Raw genomic sequence first — 18,952 nt, 5'->3', positions numbered from 1 at the left:
CTTGTGCCTCAATTTATCCCTCCTGATTAATCTTTTGGTCATTCTATTGCTATTTTTTAGATTCTGTCCAATGTTCTGAGTTTAAAAAAAAGATTTTCCCATTGAAGGGTACTTTAGCACAGCCAATCCACCTACCCTGCACAGCTTTGGGTTGTGGGGGTGAGACCCATGCAGACACGGGGAGACTCTACACGGACAGTGAGCCGGGGCCGGGATCGAACCTGGGTTCTCAGTGTCATGAGGTAGCAGTGCTAATCACTGCGCCACCCTCTGTCCAATGTTCTGACCTGCCACCCAGCTTTGCATAATTATATGTTTTTGTTTAGGTTTAATCCTAACTTTAACTGTTTTTTTAGTTAACCACGGATTATTGGTCCTCCCCTTTCTCACTGGAGTTCTGTGCATTCTGAAATATCCCCTTAAATGTCACTCACTGCACCTCTATTGAGATGTCCCTTAATGTAAATTACCAGTTCCCTTTCGCTCGTTCTCCATTCATCTTCATAATTGCCCTTATTTAAAATGTTAGATCCACTCTTCTCTCCCTCAAACAGAACGTAAAATTCAACCATATTATGTTCACTGCTATCTCGGGGCACCTTCATTATGGTTAATTATTAATTAATCCAATCTCATTGCCCAATACTGGGTCTAGCATCACCATCTCGGATTGGATCCAGAATCTGCTGATTTAAGAAATTATCCCAAAAGCACTCTATGACTTTGTCATCTATATGACTTTTGCCCATTTGATTATTCCAGTCTACATGTAGATTCAAATCCCCCGTGACAATCGGCATACCTTTCTGACAAGCTCCCACTATTTCTTCTTTGATATCCCATCCTTTCATGTGATCATTGCTGGAGGGTCTGTACCCATTTTCAAAAGTGACTACCTGCTGTTATCATTTTTCATCTCTACGCCAGGCGCTTCTCTACCCTGGTTTCCTGAACTTAGGTCATCCCTCTCTCCTGTGCTAGTGTCATCTTTAATTAATAGAGCCAACCCTCCACCTTTTCCAAACTTCCTATCCTTCCTGAAAGTCGCATATCCTTGAATATTCAGGTCCCAATCTATGCTGTCCTGTAGCCACGAAACTTCCTGTTTTTTTTGTGATATCTAGCCGTTATCTGTTTACTTACTGTTAAATGTGTACTCTGTCCCTTCCAGTCATACAAGGTGAGCTGTGTATACAGGAGGGGGGGTTTGGCACTTAACTACAAATATTTCCGTTCACACAACTCATTGTAGAATTCCCCATGGTACTTCATCGGAGTAGAAACTGAACAAATGAGATACACCAGGATGACTGGGACACATGAATGATAGTTTGTAAAAGAGGCAGGTCTTCACTGGTAATGTAAGACATTGAGAGGTTCAGCGAGGGAATTCCAGAGCCTCAGCAACTGAAGGTCAATGGTGGAGTACAACTGGGAGAGGTGAAGAGATCAGAATTGACGAGTGTGATGGTTTTGGAAGTTTGAGGGGCTGGGGAAAGTTCAAGAGACAAGCCAGACAATGTTATACACATGGAACGTTAACTATTGAAGTTCAGATGAATTAATGCTGTAAAATCGTCATCTCAAATAACCCACCCCCCCCCCTTCAACATCATCTCCTACAGGTAAACCACCCACCCCCAAATCACAAACTCCGAGATAAAGCCCACAAAATGACCATCTTCGATATTACATCTACAAATTAACCGCCCGGTCACATCTCCTCCAGATAAATCCCTGAAAATCACCTTGAAATAAATCCCTCCAACATCACCATCCCCTATAGATAATCAACAACTCCTCCCCCCCCCCCCACCCCAACTCCCCAAAGAACATTATTATCCCTGAGAGTTAAACCCCTCCACTTCATCAAGGTGAGTGAGAGGGGGAGAGGGAAAAGGGAATGAAGGAGAGGGGGAGAAGGGAATGGGGTAGGAGAAGGGGAGGGGAGAAGGGGAGGGGAGGAGGGAGTGGGGAGGAGGGAGTGGGGAGGAGGGAGTGGGGAGGGGGGGAGAAGAGAAGATGGGAATGGGCGAGTGGGGAGAGGGCAGGGCGAGCGGATGGGAGGGGGAAAGGCAGAGGGAGGGTGGCACAGAGGCAGAGATGTGAGTACTGTTGCCTCACAGCACCTAAATGAATGAAAAAAAAATGAAAATCGCTTATTGTCACGAGTAGGCTTCAATGAAGTTACTGTGAAAAGCCCCTAGTCGCCACATTCCAGCGCCTGTCCGGGGAGGCTGGTGCGGGAATTGAATCGTGTTGCTGGCCTGCTTGGTCTGCTTTAAAAGCCAGCGATTTAGCCCAGTGAGCTAAACCAGCCCCTGCATCCAGTTTCAATTCCTGCCATGGCTGTCTGTACGGAGTCTGCACGCTCTCCCAGTGTCTGCGTGGGTTTCCTCCGGGTGCTCCGGTTTCCTCCCACAGCCCAAAGACGTGCAGGTTAGGTGGATTGGCCATGATAAAATTGCCCCTTAGTGTTGAACGGTTGGCTGGGGTTATGGGCATAGGGTGGGGGAGTGGGCCCAGGTAGGGTGCTCTTTCTGAGGGTTGGTGCGGACTGGATGGGCTGAATGGTCTCCTTCTACACTTAGAGATTCTATGAAAGGGGGAGTGATTTCACAATTTCCATTCCTACCTTCTCTGATAAAGAAATTCCATGCTAAAGTTGCTCTACAGCCTTTCAAGACCAGTATTCTTTTGTCCCATCTCCAAATAAATGTTTCCCCTATTGCGGGTGACAAGGTGCTACCTGATTACACAGCATACAATGTCCAACTGATAAATTTACAACCCTGAACAATTGAATCGGCAATGGCAGCAGGCTCTTTTACGAAAACTCCCCCTTTCTCCCGAGAAAGGCTACATTCAGGCAAGAACAAACAATGAGAGCATAAGAAACACCGTCCTCGACCAATGCTGATTTTACAAACAATCAGTAAATAGATCTGATCCCATGAATAGATCCAGTGCAACAACCCTGCTTGTCATTTCCTCTAAAAGGCTGCTGTGGCCTTGCAGTTTCTGTACCTCCTGCTCGGTGAGGTTCCCGATCGTGGACTCTTCCTTATTCGAATACACAATCACTGAGTGCCAGTATTTGAAGTGATGCAGTGCCAAAGGCAGAGAAAGAACCCCGGGGAAGAAATACTGTTCAAACACATGTAAATGTAAAGCAGCTACAGGGACTTACTTATTTATGCTGGCAACAAATCCAACAACAGACTGCTTGCCCCTGACAGGGTCATGGTACACATCCATTCCTATCACCATCAGCTGCTTCTGAAACAGGGCAGACATGCAAATAGTTTACTTTGAGCAAGGTCAAGAGTTATTTGCTGCACACAACTTGACAGAGGTTATCAGTGAATGGAAAATATCTGGTGGAGGCAAATTACATTGATACATTTCAGCAGCTTTGCATTTAGACTCTCCAGCCTGTTCTGCCCTTCAATGAAATCTGCAACCTGAATTCATCTTGGCCCCATGCCCTTCCAATACCCTGATTTTCTATTGAAACCTTACAAGACATAAGGCCATTCGGCCCATCGAGTCTGCACCGATCCTCTGAAAGAGGGCCCTGCCTACTTCCCCCACCCTATCCCCGTAACACCACCTAACCTGCATAACTTTTGACAACAAGGGGCAATTTAAAATGGCCAATCCATCTAACCTGCACAACTTTGGACTGTGGGAGGAAACCAGAGCACCCAGAGGACTAATAATAATCTTTATTGGCGTCACAAGTAAGCTTACATTAACACTGCAATGAAGTTACTGTGAGAAGCCCCTAGTCGCCACACTCTGGCACCTGTTCGGGTACACAGAGGGAGAATTCAGAATGTCCAATTCACCTAACAAGCACGTCTTTCGGGACCTGTGGGAGGAAACCGGAGCACCCGGAGGAAACCCACGCAGCCAAGGGGAGAACGTGCAGACTCCGCACAGACTGTGACCCAAGCTGGGAATGAACACAGGTCCCTGGCACTGCAAAGCAACTGTGCTGCCGTGCCACCTGTTATTTAAATGAATAGAGATGGCAGAATTCTACAGTACAGAAGGATTTGGGCGTCCTGGTACATGAACAGTAAAAATGTTAGTACACAGGTACAGAAAGTGATCAGGAAGGTAAATGGAATGTTGTTGTTCATTGCAAGGAGAAAAGTAGGGAAATTTTGCCACAGTTGCACAGGGTGTTGGTGAGAACACATCTGAAGTACTGTATACAGTTTTGGTCTCCTTACTTAAGAAAGGATATAATTGCATCAGATGCAGTGCAGAGAAGGCTCACTCAATGACTCCTGGGATGAAAGAGTTAAGTAGTGAAGAAAGGTTGGACCTTTTTCAACTGGAATTTGGAAGAATGAAAGGTGATCTTACCAAAATATATTGAATCCTGAGGGGACTTGACAAGGTGGATGCTGAGAGGATGTTTCCCCTTATGAAAGAGACGAGAGCTAGGGGACATAGTTTAAAAGTGAGGGGTCTATTTAAAATGGAGGTTTGGGGAATTTCTTTCTCTGAGGATTGTTAATCCGAAATCCTCTTCCCGGGAATGGGGTGGAGACAGGGTCATTGAATACCTTAAAGACTGAGATAAATAGATTATTGATTGGCAAGGGAGTCAGAGAGTATGGGGAGTAGACTGGAAAGCAGGGTTGAGACCACAGTCAGATCAGCCCTCGTCTTATCAAATGGTAGAGCAAGCACGAAGAGCTGAAGACTGATTCCTGCTCCGAATTCGTATGCTTGTATGTTTAATTTTTGTTAACCGGCACAGTGGTTAGCATTGCTGCCTCATAGCGCCAGGGATCTGGATTCAATTCCGGCCTCGAGTGACTATGTGGAGTTTGCACATTCTCCCCGTGTCTGCGTGGGCTTCCTACTCAATATCCAACTCGATCGCCTAATCCTGCTTTCTCCCCATAGCCTTTGATCCCATTCACCCCTGTGCTATATCCAGTCGCCTCTTGAATATATTCAAAGTTTTAGCATCAACTACTTCCTGTGGTAATGAACTCCACAGGCTCACCACTCTGGGTGAAGAACTGTCTCCGCATCTCTGTCCGAAATGGTTTACCCTGCATCCTCAGACTATGACCCCTGGTTCTGGACACACCCATCGTTGGTAACATCTTCCCTACATCTACCCAGTCTAGTCCTGTTAGAAATTTATAAGTCTCTATGAGACCCCCCTCATTCTTCTCAACTCCAGCGAGAACAATCCCAACCTAGTCAATCTCTCCTCATATGACAGTCTCGCCATCCCTGGTAAACCTTTGCTGCTCTCCCTCGAGAGCAAGAACATCTTTCCTCAGAGAAGGAAACCAAAACTGCACACAATACTCCAAGTGTGGCCTCACCAAGGCCCTGTACAATTGCAGCAACTCATCCCTGCTTCTATACTCGAAACTTCTTGCAATGAAGGCCAACATACATATCATTTTGAGTACCGTTTACCAATCTCCTCTCAACCTTCTCTGCTCCATCTGAGGGAGAGAGGAATCCCAGCTGTCGGCCTTTGCTGCCACAGGAGTCAGACGGTTGTAGATTAGTGCCCTGCGCTGGAAACTTGAATAGTGGAGGCAGGCTGACATTACCAGTGTAGGACGGAGCCAGTGCTGCACTGTCATAAGTGCCATCATTCAGGTGAGGTATTAAACACCAGTCTCATCGGCCTCTCAGGTGGGTGTTGAAAGATCCCACGGCACTATCAAAAAGGAGGGGAGTTCTCTGGTGCCTCGGGAAAATATTCATCCCTTGATCAATAAAACTACGACCAAAAATCTAACATTTAGTCTCTCAAGAGTTTGTGAGACCTTGTTATGTGCAAGTTGACTGCTACGTTTCCTGCTTTAAACTACAAAAGCACTTGTTTGCGAAGCTCACGGATGCAGGGGATGTGGGATGTCTTCACGGGAGCTAGCTCGAGGCCATTGTTACAAGGAGCAAGCAACAGAGTGACATTCCCTTCCCAGGGGGAAACAAACGTTATTGCTTAGCTACCGACTAAATGAGTTTCAAGATGCAATTTGATGCTGAAGCTCAACTGTGGAAAGAGGGTTCACGGCAACAATCAGATGCAGAAGGGACTATACGTGCGAAAGTGATAAGGTGGCAATACTCTTTCATACCTAAGGTGCTTGTTCTGTAGCTTGCGACTGATTTAATTGCCAAGTGCCACGTAGACTGTAGTTTCAGGCCTTAAATAGAGGGGCAGTGAGCAGCTCAGTCAAGTGTCTCCGCTCCCAGCGGATGAGCTGACAGCTTCAGTCAAACTGGAACATTTCGTGGTGCCACCCAGATTTAGTAACTAGTCATCTGTTCAGTTTGCAGGCGCACATTGTGGGATGAGAAATGTTACTACAAGTTAAGTGGATAATGTCGTCTTGTGCAATAACTGTTCTGTATGTGTTTTAGCATTTGATTATTACTATGGAACCTACATTCTACAAATAAAGCCTCGAGGCAAATCAGATGGGGAATTTCCTGAATCAAAAGCAGAAATCTAAGCACATAGTGCAACAGGGTGGGAGAGATACTGGCCCCAGGACACTGGGGAGAACTCAAACCGGTTCTTTGCAGGCTAGCTGTGGAATGTTTTACCTTCAGCTGAATGGGAATGGAAAGGTGGGACCCATGTTTAACCTCTCGTCTGAAAGACAACGCCTCTGACAGCACTGTGCTGGAGCTCCAGCCTCCAGTTGCTGCTCTCGTCTCAGAATGGTGCACTTGGCCACTGAATCGAACTGATACTTGCTGCTGGTGTCCATAGCCCTGGTGGAGCTGGAACCACTTGCATCTAAATACACAGCAATGAACGAGTTTGGAATCGAGGTCCGTGCACTCACCAATGGTATATCCACCCCCCACAGCTCTCCTCCCAGTTTGCAGTTGATCTGTAGCAGGATCTTTTGGCAGATGCTTCTCATCCGGATAGTCTGAGAGACAGTCCTCACATTAATCACCTGGAGGGATCAAAATTAGGGATCAACACATTGATGCCATGCCAACACCCCTTGTAAGAATTAGAGGGTAGATTTGCCATGTTCCCGTCACGCACAGGATAGGGTAATATGGACACAGGATAAAGACCAAAACCAGCCAGAGCATTCCCCATTTGATCAATTGGCTGGAATGTCAGTAAGGCACCCTTCTGATGAGCATTCGCCCTGCCTCCTGACTCTCACTCACCCATTGCAGCCAGTACATCCAGACAGTCCAGATCCCTTCAACTATTTTGAATTGATTTATCCTTAATTATCCCACTTGATTCCTTCACTGTCCCCAACCCGTTTCCTTTTAACTCCAAGAACAAGTCCACGAATTGATCGGGTCAAACTCATTTATCCAAGGATTCTATTATCATTTGGCAGGTGACCGAAAAGGGCAAAGACTAGGCAGGCAGACAAAAACAAGATCCTGTGGGGAAGGGTTAAAAGTCGGTTAATAATCACGCAAGCCGCTGAATTCTGAAAGACAGAAAGCTCGTGATGAGAAATCAGTTGTTAAGCTCGAACTGCCAGCAGATACCATTCAAGGAAACAGCTCATGTGTGCCCACCACCAGACAGGACGATGGAAAGGGAGTACAAGGGGTTGGAATGGCATCACTGCTCAGGCACTTTTATCGCACTTGTGTCCAGCAGTTAAGAGCTAAGTCGAGGCAGAGGCGGCACAGTGGGTTAGCACTGCTGCCTCATGGAGCCGAGGACCCAGCTTCGCATCCCGGCCCAGATCACTGTCCGTGTGGAGTTTACATATTCTCCCCGTTAAATACATGAATAGGATGGGAACAGAGGGATACGGACCACCAAGTGTAGAAGATTTTAGTTTAGACGGGCAGCATGGTCAGCTTGGAGGGCCGAAGGGCCTGTTCCTGTGCTGTACTTTTCTTTATTCTTTGTGTCTGCGTGAGTCTCACCCCACAACCCAAAAATGTGCAGGTTAGGTGGATTGGCCACGCTAAATTGCCCTTAATTGGGAAAAAAAAGAATTGGGTAGTTTCAATTTATAAACAACAAAGGCAAGTCGAGATAAATATGTGATTGGTAATATTAGAATTAAGTATTCTTGCCCAAACTATGATTGGTCAATTTTACTCATATGTTCTGCATTATGTAATCCTAAAAGTTAGTTGTGAATGAACATAGACAACTTCTAAGCCAATGGATTCTTTTGATTGGTGTATGTTAATTATTTAGAAGATGAGCAAAAGGTATAATTGCTCGGTATTTTCTTTGCTCAGAGAGCTGGCCAGCCACCTGATGGGTGTTTAGCAGCCCTGCCATAACTGGAATAAAGTTCCCAGACTGAAACTCCGAGCGCGGGATTCTCTGATCCGGCGACCTGAAATTCCCGCCCGAGGTCCGCATCCCGCCCGTGGCGATCTTGCGTTGGGCGGGGCGGAAGAATCCAGCCCAGACTGTCATCTGGTCAGTTGTTGGGGGGGGGGGGGACACTTTAGTCGAATAGCTGTGCAAGTCCCACAACATCGTGGGAGCTGCAAATCTCTAATCTAAACATAGAATTCAGGGAACATCAGCAGGTCAGACAGCAGCTGTGGAGAAAGGAACAGAACGATTGTTTCACCTCAAGCACTTTACCCCACAACAGGAAGAAGGTGGACTGACGAGTTTTTAGGCAAGTCGAGGTAGGGAAGCGAGGAAAAAAAGTGAAGTTCTGCGATCAGGTCGGAGTACAGAGTAAAGGGGTCAACGTCAGAAGCAACTGGTGCTGATGTGGACGGAATGGGAGAGATCTGGGGGTGAAATAGTGGTTCAAACGCCTGCTGAGTTCCCATGAAGAGCACAGAGCGGTACATAGAGCTATAAATAAATAATAATGGTTTCAACAGACAACAGACTTGAGTAGCTCAGCTAATGAAAATACACAACTCCCCCCTCACAAGAACCCCATCTAGACCCAGAACACACAACAAAACAAAAGGGAGAAGAGATTAAACTGAAAAGGAGGATGATGGTGCAAATCAAAAAAGGGAGAATAATGGGATCAGGAATAAAACAAGAATTGGGCCATCATTTTCATTAGCAGCATGTTTTTTAAAAATACAAGCGATGGTTATGATCTGAAGTTGTTGAATTCAATGTTGGCTTTGTAAAGCTATGTTGTGAAATAAGAAATACTGTTTGTTGAGCTTGCATTAAATTTTGTAGAAACAGTGCAGGAGTGGGAAGATAGAGTGGGAAGGAGGAACACAGCATGATAATTACAGCTGGAAATTGTCATGCAGTCCTTGGAAGGCAAGAAACTAAATAGGTGCAGAGGATTGAAGAAAGATTTAGAAATAAGATACACAAACCAGTGAGACTGCTCATTGTTCCAGGATCATCCTGGAATTCATCAGTAACTTGTGTTCTGCCGTGCAAACCATCTTCTTAAACCCCTCTCATCTCCAACATTAATCTTGTGCATTTCTTTGTCACCAAGACAGAGACCATCCGATCAGCTGTCTGCACAGCAGCCCTCCCTTCTACTATCCCACCATGCTAATCTTTCCCCCAAATCTCCCCGCAGCCCTGGCCCTCAACTCGGAGCTTTCCCAACTTTCTTTCCCATCTTCCCTCATGTCCTCTCTGAACTCCTACTGCAAGGTCCACCCCCTGCTCCCATTACTCCATTCCCACTAAAGTGCTGACCATGGCCTTGACCACACCACCCTCCTTCAATGTCTCTCCATTGTTCAGCTGGGGCAGTTCCATTTTTAACTATCTCGCTGTCGTCAGAGAATCATCCCCAACAGCTTATCTTCCTGCTCCCAACATCGCTTCCAGCACCTCTAAGAATCTAGCTTTGGATATTTCCCAGTTCTCATCTGTATGCTGTTTTGACGTGGATTCTGACAACACCCAGCTCCACCCAGTCACCACCAATCCCACGATTGCTGAATTATCAGACTGCTTAATCAACATCTCGTGATGGATGAGCAGAAATGATGTGTGCAGGGCAGCACGGTGGCCTAGTGGTTAGCACAACCGCCTCACGGCGCTGAGGTCCCAGGTTCGATCCCGGCTCTGGGTCACTGTCCGTGTGGAGTTTGCACATTCTCCCCGTGTCTGCGTGGGTTTCGCCCCCACAACCCAAAAATGTGCAGAGTAGGTGGATTGGCCAGGCTAAATTGCCCCTTAATTGGAAAAAATAATTGGGTAATCTAAAATTATAAAAAAAAAAAAAAAAAAAGAAATGATGTGTGCAATTAAATATTGGGAAGACGGGCAGCACGGTGGCACAGTGGTTAGCATTGCTGCCTACGGCGCTGAGGACCCGGGTTCGAAACCCGGCCCCGGGTCACTGTCCGTGTGGAGTTTGCACATTCTCCCAGTGTCTGCGTGGGTTTCACCCCCACAATCCAAAGATGTGCAGGTTAGGTGGATTGGCCATGCTAAATTGCCCCTTAATTGGAAAAAATAATTGGGTACTCTAAATTTATGGAAAAAAAAGAAAAAAAATATTGGGAAGACTGAAGCCACGAGACGAAAGTCTCTGGCCTCCCCCGCGGAGAGTTTCTCGGCAGCTGGAGGTGACCCGCCTGATCTTCTCGTTGTGCCGCTGTCTTTTCCGTTGAATTCACCCCACACCACCGGGAAACCCGGGTCCCACAGTTGGTGGGAGGGAAGGTCCTCCTTAGCTACCACCGCAACGAAAGGGAAAATGCTGGAAAATCTCAGCAAGTCTGGCAGCAGCTGTAGGGAGAGAAAAGAGCGAACGTTTCGAGTCCGATGACTCTTTGTCAAAGCTAACAGACAGAGAGAGTGGGAAATATTTATACTGTGGAGTGAGAATGGAAGATCAGTCATAGCCACAGAAACCCAGGGAAACCGGATGCTAATGGCCACAGATACCAAGGGGAAAGAGTGCTAATGGCATCCCCAGAGAGGACAAAAGATGTGAAAAGTCAAACAGCAGGGAAACTAACATCAGAGGATGAACTGTAGGTGTGGGGAGAGGGGAAGGGGGAAGCAAAGAGGAGAAAGGTGCAGGAAAGAAAAAAAATGGTAAAAGACAGTTAAAATGAAATGAAAACAAATGGGTTGAGGTGGGGCTGATCATCTGAAGTTGTTGAATTGGATGTTCAGGCCGGAAGGTGCCTAACCGGAAGATGAGATGTTGTCTGGGTGATCGCTTTGCTGAGCATCTTCGGTCTGTGTGCATTCCTGACCTTCCTGTTGCTTGCCATTTTAACAAAAGACCCTGCTCCCATGCCCACATGTCTGTTCTTGGCCTGCTGCAATGTTCCAGTGAAGCGCAACGCAAACTGGAGGAATACTGCTCTTAGCTACCACCGCTTTCCCTTCATAGCAAAGATCTAAGATGAAGACATCAATATTTGCTGGTGCAGGAAGGTAATGCACCCTCAGGTAAAGGTGAGGGTAAGGCACTCTTTCAGAAAGGTAAGTCACCATTTGGATTTGTAAAAGTGAACATGATTATACACATTTTAAGGACCCTTCCAGTTAATTTCCTTATTTCTCATTGATTTTACTCTGTCGTCATCATTTTTGATCCATGGATGTTTAGTGATGTACCTTTAAGTCGGGCAGCGGAAGTGAAGAACTCAAAAGTTGCATAGTAGTATACTGTGCTAATGGAGATTTAGTTTCTGAACAGAAAAACTCAGACTTTCTGGCACCTGAGATATTGGAGGGATTTGGGTCGATTGGTTGGCTGATGGCCAATGAATTGGCCAAAGGCTGTATTCTGCCCGGCGACAGGCAGTGATTGGGTCCTACCCAAGTGGGATGGTTGTCAGATAACCCAGGAAAGCACAGTAGTTAGCACTGTTGCTTAACAGCACCAGGGTCGCTGGTTCGATTCCCGGCTTGCGTGACTGTCTGTGTGGAGTCTGCACGTTCTCCCCATGTCTGCGTGGGTTTCCTCCGGGTGCTCCGGTTTCCTCCCACACATCCCGAAAGACGAGCTTGTTAGGCGAATTGGACATTCTGAATTCTCCCTGTGTACCCGAACAGGAACTGGAATCTGGCGACTAGGGTTTTTTTTAAACAGTAACTTCATTGCAGTGTTAATATAAGCCTACGAGGGACAGTCGGGTCCTAGACACAGAGAGAAGCTGTGAACTGTTGACTCTCTCTTTCTCCAAAAACGCTGCCTACCTGCTGCTGTCTGAACCTGCAGGGAAGCTTGGAGAACTTGATGAATCTACAGTGAAGACCCTGAAGGGGTCACGATTTCAAGGTGAGAGGGGAAAAGTTTAAGGGAGATGTGCGTGGAAAGTTTTGTACGCAGAGGGTGGTGGGTGCCTGGAACGCTTTGCCAGCGGAGATGGTAGAGGCGGGTACGATAGCATCATTTAAGATGCATCTGAACAGATATATGAACGGGTGGGGAACAGAGAGAAGTAGACCTTGGAAAATATGCAACAGGTTTAGATAAAAGATCTGGATTGGCGCAGGCTGGGAAGGCCGAAGGGCCTGTCCCTGTGCTGTAATTTTCTTTGTTCTTATTACAGACTGAAAGCAAAATCTCCATCTGAAGGCCTAGGCTGAAGAAAAGTGTACTTGAGGACATCCATTTGAAACAGAGACTCGTATCCTTTTCAATTTTCTGCACACCCCTCTTTCCCCTCTGTTTGTCTTGTGTTTGTGTATAAGGGTGGGGTGTGTATAAGGGTGGGGTGAGTTAAGGGGGAGTGGGGGTTTAGGAATTAGGTAATAGTTAACCAATTGTATTTGCTGCCTATTTACTCATAGTTGTCATCAATAAAAATCAATTTTGTTTAAATGTACACACCTGATGACTGTAGTTATTGAACAGCCAAAGATCAAAGATAGGGTATTTTCTAAGAATTAGTTGCTAATTTCAATTGTGTTGCAACTCTGGGTTAAGCGGGGCTGTGTGATTTGCAAAGGCAGCTGGCCATTTAACTCCCCACTGCCTCGGGTGAGGTGATATTTTGGAAGGACAGGAATGTGGAATCTGGAGTGCAAAGATTAAGACAGGTAAGAGGAGTTCTGAACTTGGGAGATATGTTTGGTAGCAGCGTACCCCTTTGGATAAGGGACAACCTTTGGAGAGGTTTCAGATTGTTGAACATGAACATGACTGCACTTTTTACACACAAAATCATTAGGACTGTCCAGCTGTCAAACTGGTCAAAACTATCCAGTAAGTGTCGAACCTGTTAAAGCCATTCAGGAAATGTCTGCGCTGCAAACCTGTCCATGGAGTGTTATAGCTGACAAGGAACTGTTCAAGGATATTAGGTGAGTTGGCATCGACAGGGGTACGGGTGATTTGTTTGAAGGCATGGATGGGCAAGAGGTGGCACTAAATCAGCATTTGGGCTTGGGTAGTTTTTGATGAGCTGATCTAATATCTTATGTTGCTCAGTGTCCCACTTTGTTTTAATTTGATCCCAGTGAAGCACCCTGGGGTGTTTTATTAGATTTAAGATGTATTCACGTACATTTTAGTTGCAGAATAGCATAGTTGATCATGAATGAAGTACTGCGGTTCATCTCTGGAGGAATAGAAGACAAAACCAGGATGGTAATGTGAATTGGAAATCGGATAGTCCCCAGAGGACCACAAGGGGGGCGGGGGGAGCTGACTAGTAGTGATTCAACCCGAGGGTCATCACATCTCCGGCGAGGGGAAAGGTCGCGAAGACGGGGCCTTCATGGATAACCTCAGCCAGTAAGAGAGCTGAACCCACGCTGTTGACCTCGTGTACCAGCTGCCCTGCCGACTGAGCAAACCGACCCCCCCAGCACCAATTTTAATTATATACAGGACCTTGGTTACAGCACAGGATACACAATTCTGGCTGCCTTACCACAGAAACAATATTGAAGCATTGGAGAAAGGCTGAGAACATTGACAAAGACAGTTTCAGAATTGAAGGGATTTCCAAGAACAATGACATCTTCAAAACGCGGCTTTGAAACATATGTGATGGAGCGGGAATGAGGGCGGATTAGGGAGGGTGGAGTGGGGAAAGGTACTTTGAGTCGCAGGCTCCTCACAAGGAGCATGAAAACCAGCATCGATTGGTTGGGCCCTATTTGTCTGTTTTAGTGTTGTTAATTCTGTAATTTCTCTGAGAATACAGTCTCTTTGATCTCTATTATGTGAAGCAAAAATTTGAGTCAAAGCTTCACACATCATTAAAAACTAGTGAACAGCTACAGGTACTCGGCTTCGTAAATGCAGAATTTATATGCCAAATATTTTGTGGTGCAAAATTGAAACTGTGAGCAAACGTTGTGTGTGTGTGTGTGAGAGATATGTATATTGTTTGCATATTGCATAGCACAGATGTTTGAAGCCACCACGGGTGGATGTTTGTGCCCTTTTGCAAGTTCCCCCATACCCTGCGTCAAGGTTCATGGCCAATGGCAAAGGCAATGAATTTTCAGCAGTGATGGAGAACGAGCTCACCCTAAGGGACAACAGTTGCCTACAGGATCCTTTGGGAAGAGGACTGTCTACTAGCAATCCGAGAGGAAAATGCAGGACTAAGAAGCTTGGACCAATGAGCAGAGGATCTTGCCCTGACCAGTAAGCAGGTCACTACTACATTCAGTATCAAAATCTCTCTGGCCAGCACCTTGCCCAGCTGGGTATAATGCTGCTGCTTGTCATCCATTCTCAACTGCATGACTCGCATTTGACTCTTTTTTTAAATTTTAGAGTACTCAATTTTTTTTTTCCAATTAAGGGGCAATTTTAGCGTGACCAACCTGCACATCTTTGGGTTGTGGGGGTGAGACCCACACAAACACGGGGAGAATGTGCAAACTCCACACGGACAGTGACCCGGAGCCGGGATCGAACCCGGGTCCCCGTTTGCCCCTCATTTGATCAACCCGTTCCTTTTTCCAGGACACTCACTTACACTTTCATCGGATGCTCAATTTCCATTTCCACTTCCAACTCAATGTGAAGAGGTACAAAACTCAGGTGGGTAAATAAAGTGGAATTAGACATTGACTGCCATTTGATCGCAAGAGGCTCAAGAGGCTGAATGCCCTCTGCTGCTCCTTTTAAAACGTTAAATGGCAACAACCCAGGATTAGTCTCGGAGGCCCTGCAGTTTCATGGACAGATGCAGTCCGATGACAACAGTGGGATTCCAAGGATATGGTTATTTCTACCACCATGTTCTTCTTGCTGTCCAGAAAATAAACTCTTACCTGTGAGGAGACTGGAGATTGCACACAGCAGAGTTTTTTAATGGCGTGGTACAGGTCGTCACGGTTGCCAGTTACTATACACACTACAATCTTAACCAACCCCTGTGAACGTGAAACACAAGTGGGACATAATTAAATCTTAAACTAACATGAAATTGCACTGTGACAAAATGAATTGATTTGTTCCACGTTTTCTGCTCAATGAGATCAACAATGACTGGACAATAAAACCCATCTTCCACAGCCAGGTTCACCAGTGAGTACCATGTCCACTGACAGCTTCTCCTATCAACCCCAATTAGTGTTCATCACAGCCTGTAATGAAATAGCTCGCTGCTTCAAAAAGAAATCCGGCGACAGGAGAATAGGAAGAATTTGCAGTCGCTCGTTTATTCACATCCTTCGGGCATCCCAGAGGCATTAATTTACTGCAATTACGTCTTTTGAACTGGAAATATTGCCGTGGAGCCAAACAGGGCCAGTCAATTTCAGCAGTGCAACGTGGCACAATCGGTAACGTGTCAAACGCGTATTCGATCTGTTTTGGAAGTTGAGGCATAAATCTCAGGAAGGAAACTGGAGAACTTGGTTGTGATGGGGCCACCCTAAGACAATCGTGGTTTAATGTGTGATCTGGAAGATGATGGGCCGTAACTTCCTCGGAGTGGCAATCAGGGGCGGATGGCCATGCCATTCCAACTTAGCTGTGCTTAAATTCTTAAGCACGTGTCTCACCCGACCTTCCTGACCCAGGCAGCGCAGTAGGTCCCTGTGACAAAGTGTAAATGAAATGGAGCAAGGAGGGCACCCCCATTTTTTTAAACTGCAAAGCAGGTGAGTTTAAATGTCCCATGTGGAGGGGGGTCAAATATCAGGAATAGCGGAGATGGTTTAGGCATTGGGGCACGGGGTGTTCAGATATCAGGTGTGGGTCAGGGTCACAGGGTTGTGGTGGGTGGGTGGTGGTGCTTGGCTTTACTTAGATGAGGGGGTGGTGGAAATCCCGTGTGCGCGGGAATACCATGTTGGGAGGGGTGTCCCCCTGCGGGACTTGGTCTGGATATTTAAAACAGCAACACTGAAGTTAGAAGTGATTTTATTTCTTCTAACGCTTTCGGATTAACTATTGGTGTATCACAGGCAGAACCATCCAGTTAGCAAATAGAGTTAGCAATTCAAATCCATAATCCATGTCCAAATGCAGCAAGACCTGGACAATATCCAGGCTTGGGCTGCTGACAAGTGGCAAGTTGCATTTGCGCCACACAAGTGCCAGGCAATGACCATCTCCTACAAGAAAGGATCTAACCATGGTCCCTTGACATTCAATGGCATTACCATCGCCGAATCCCCCACAATCAACATCCTGGGGGTTACTATTGATCAGAAACGGAACCGGACTAGCCATATTAATACTGTGGCTACCAGAGCAGGTCAAAGGTTAGGAATCCTGCAGCAAGTAACTCACCTCCGGACCCCCCCCATCATCAAAGCCTGTCCACCATCTACAAGACACAAGTCAGGAGTGTGATGGAATACTCTCCACTTGTCTGGATGTGTGCAACTCCAACACTCAAGAAGCTCAACACCATCCAGGGCAAAGCAGCCCCGCTTGATTAAAACCCTCCACCACCGACGAATAGTGGTAGCGTGTGCACCATCTACAAGATGCTCTGCAGCAACGCACCAAGGTTCCTTAGACATCACCTTCCAAACCCACGACCACTACCATCTAGAAGGACAAGAGCAGCAGATACCTGGGAACCCCACCACCTGGAGGTTCCCCTCCAAGTCACTCACCACCCTGACTGGGAAATATATCAGCCATTCCTTCACTGTCGCTGGTTCATAATCCGGGAACTCCCTCCCTAACTGCACTGGGGCTGTATCTACACCACATGGACAGCAGCGGTTCAAGAAGGCAGCTCACCACCACCTTCTCAAGAGGCAATTAGGAATGGGCAATGAGTGTTCACAGCGCAGCACACTTGTCCAGGGGAAGTTAGCGGGTTGCCGGGTGAACCCTTACCAGGAAACGTCAGAGAGGGATTCCCCAGCACATCTTTTAGGTACCCCCCCCCTCCAAATCGGATGCTGGGGAGCCAGGAAGTTCCGGGTTGACACTACTATGAAGCTGCCTGACCTTTCAGCGTCTTAGGAGCTAACTAAAAGAGAGTAAAATCAGTCATGTAGCACGTTAGAATAAGCATCCAGGCTGCTCTGAGACAAACATGACAAGCTCCCGAGTGGAGTCAGCAAATTGGCTGTACACAAATAATACATCACTGGGATCAGTAGGCTTTGAGTTGAAAATTGCATTTGCTGCATCTGAGGCAAAAGTGCAAAGAGTAGGCTGTAACTTACGTTGCTCTCCAAGTGTGACTGTAGAGTTCGGATATAGGTCTGGGTGCGATCGTCCTTCAGCTCAATGTAAGCGGGCTGCTGGAAGGTCATCCCAATGGGCTCTGCCACCTTCGACAAAAAGCTGACCAGATCCTTGGCCTGCGTTGCACTTTGCTTGGTGTAAAAGAGAGCCCAGCAGTGTAATGGGGCCTGAGCATCAAAGCAAGAAAGCAAACATTCAGACCAGGCATTTTAGAAAGGAAGCTCCTCCTTTTTTGCACAAGGTTGCTGGTTCAAGCCCCACCCCCAATACCGAGCACGACTTCTCAGTGTTTGCTCTGTCACAGGTGCCAGCTTTCGGGTGTGATGTTGATCGACAGAGGCCCTCTGTGACCGCCGAAGTGAATATACAAAATTTCATGGCGTTGGTGGGAGGGTGAAGGAGTTCTCCCGTGTCCCGGTCATTTTTTAACCCTCAATCAACTCTCAAAATATATACCATCTTCTCAACATCACACCCTAGTCTCGGTGGAAGGTTACTATGTGTAACTTGACTGCCACGTGTCCGATATTATAACAGTAACTGTTCATCCGCTCTGAAGCACTTTGCACCATCGCAAGTTTAAAAAAAAGTGATGTCTGAATCCAGGTTTTTAAAACATTCTCCACCCGCTCCGCACCCCCGCCCCCCCAAAATAAACCCCAGCATTATTTTTACTCCATATTTTATATTGCCCTCATGCTTTCGAGACTGGGTTAAGCTGGCAAGTTTAACCAATTGAAAACTGTACTTCGTACCACTGAAACCAGTGTACAAAGAAAAAGCACAGGTGGTTCCAGATCAGATGGTCTTGTAGCTCACTCAGCATCAATACCTTTCCGTTCTGGAATCGACAACGGAGCTTTTAATCATGAAACACATGACACCGGTCAAGATTGAGACCAGAAACAGGTCAGCAATGAAATAAAATCTTGGCAGTCTTTTGCACTCCTGAATGATGAATGTGTGCTCAGGAACAGTGGTTGAGTCGGAAACTAGGTCAACATTCAATATCACACTGGAGGGATAGGAAGCGATTCTGCACTAAACGTATGCATGGTGAGTAAACGACAACAAAGACTATGAGCTGCCTATTTCCAAAGTGTCATTTCTACCTCTTTAATAATCAAATACATTGAGAAATCTAAGCTTCTGTTTGGACTACCACTATGTGACAAATAAGAGTTCCAATTAGATGTGTAACAGTCAGCTGCATTTCTCCTCCACAGTGCTTACCGCTGATATCACTTTCTCTCGAACAACCTCTCTTGACCAGTTAACATCAGTCCCACTTGGAAATGACTTGCATCGTACGTTGATATTTTCAGGAGGTAGGATTCTTCCCTCCGTCTATCAAAGAGGATCCAGCCAAGAAGGGGAAACGGCAAATTAAAAAAAGA

At 46.4% G+C, this 18,952-nt stretch overlaps 1 protein-coding gene across 5 annotated transcripts in view; it reads right to left on the bottom strand.

Annotated features, from left to right (window-relative positions):
* piwil2 (piwi-like RNA-mediated gene silencing 2) overlaps positions 1–18,952 on the bottom strand; it is a 73,961-nt gene that overhangs the window by 25,063 nt on the left and 29,946 nt on the right. For all 5 annotated transcript variants that reach the window (XM_038785474.1, XM_038785478.1, XM_038785475.1 and 2 more), the window contains exons 15-19: positions 18,789–18,902; positions 17,534–17,722; positions 15,170–15,271; positions 6,849–6,965; positions 3,191–3,279 (exon numbers count right to left, since the gene is read on the bottom strand). In XM_038785474.1, the coding sequence (XP_038641402.1) occupies positions 3,191–3,279; positions 6,849–6,965; positions 15,170–15,271; positions 17,534–17,722; positions 18,789–18,902 (611 nt within the window). The remainder of the gene's footprint in view (positions 1–3,190; positions 3,280–6,848; positions 6,966–15,169; positions 15,272–17,533; positions 17,723–18,788; positions 18,903–18,952) is intronic.

The sequence above is a fragment of the Scyliorhinus canicula genome, chromosome 26 (genome assembly GCF_902713615.1).
Source record: "Scyliorhinus canicula chromosome 26, sScyCan1.1, whole genome shotgun sequence".
Lineage (NCBI taxonomy): Eukaryota > Metazoa > Chordata > Chondrichthyes > Carcharhiniformes > Scyliorhinidae > Scyliorhinus > Scyliorhinus canicula.
The sequence above is the reverse complement of the archived record's forward strand: the minus strand, read 5'-3'. Positions and strand labels throughout refer to the sequence as shown.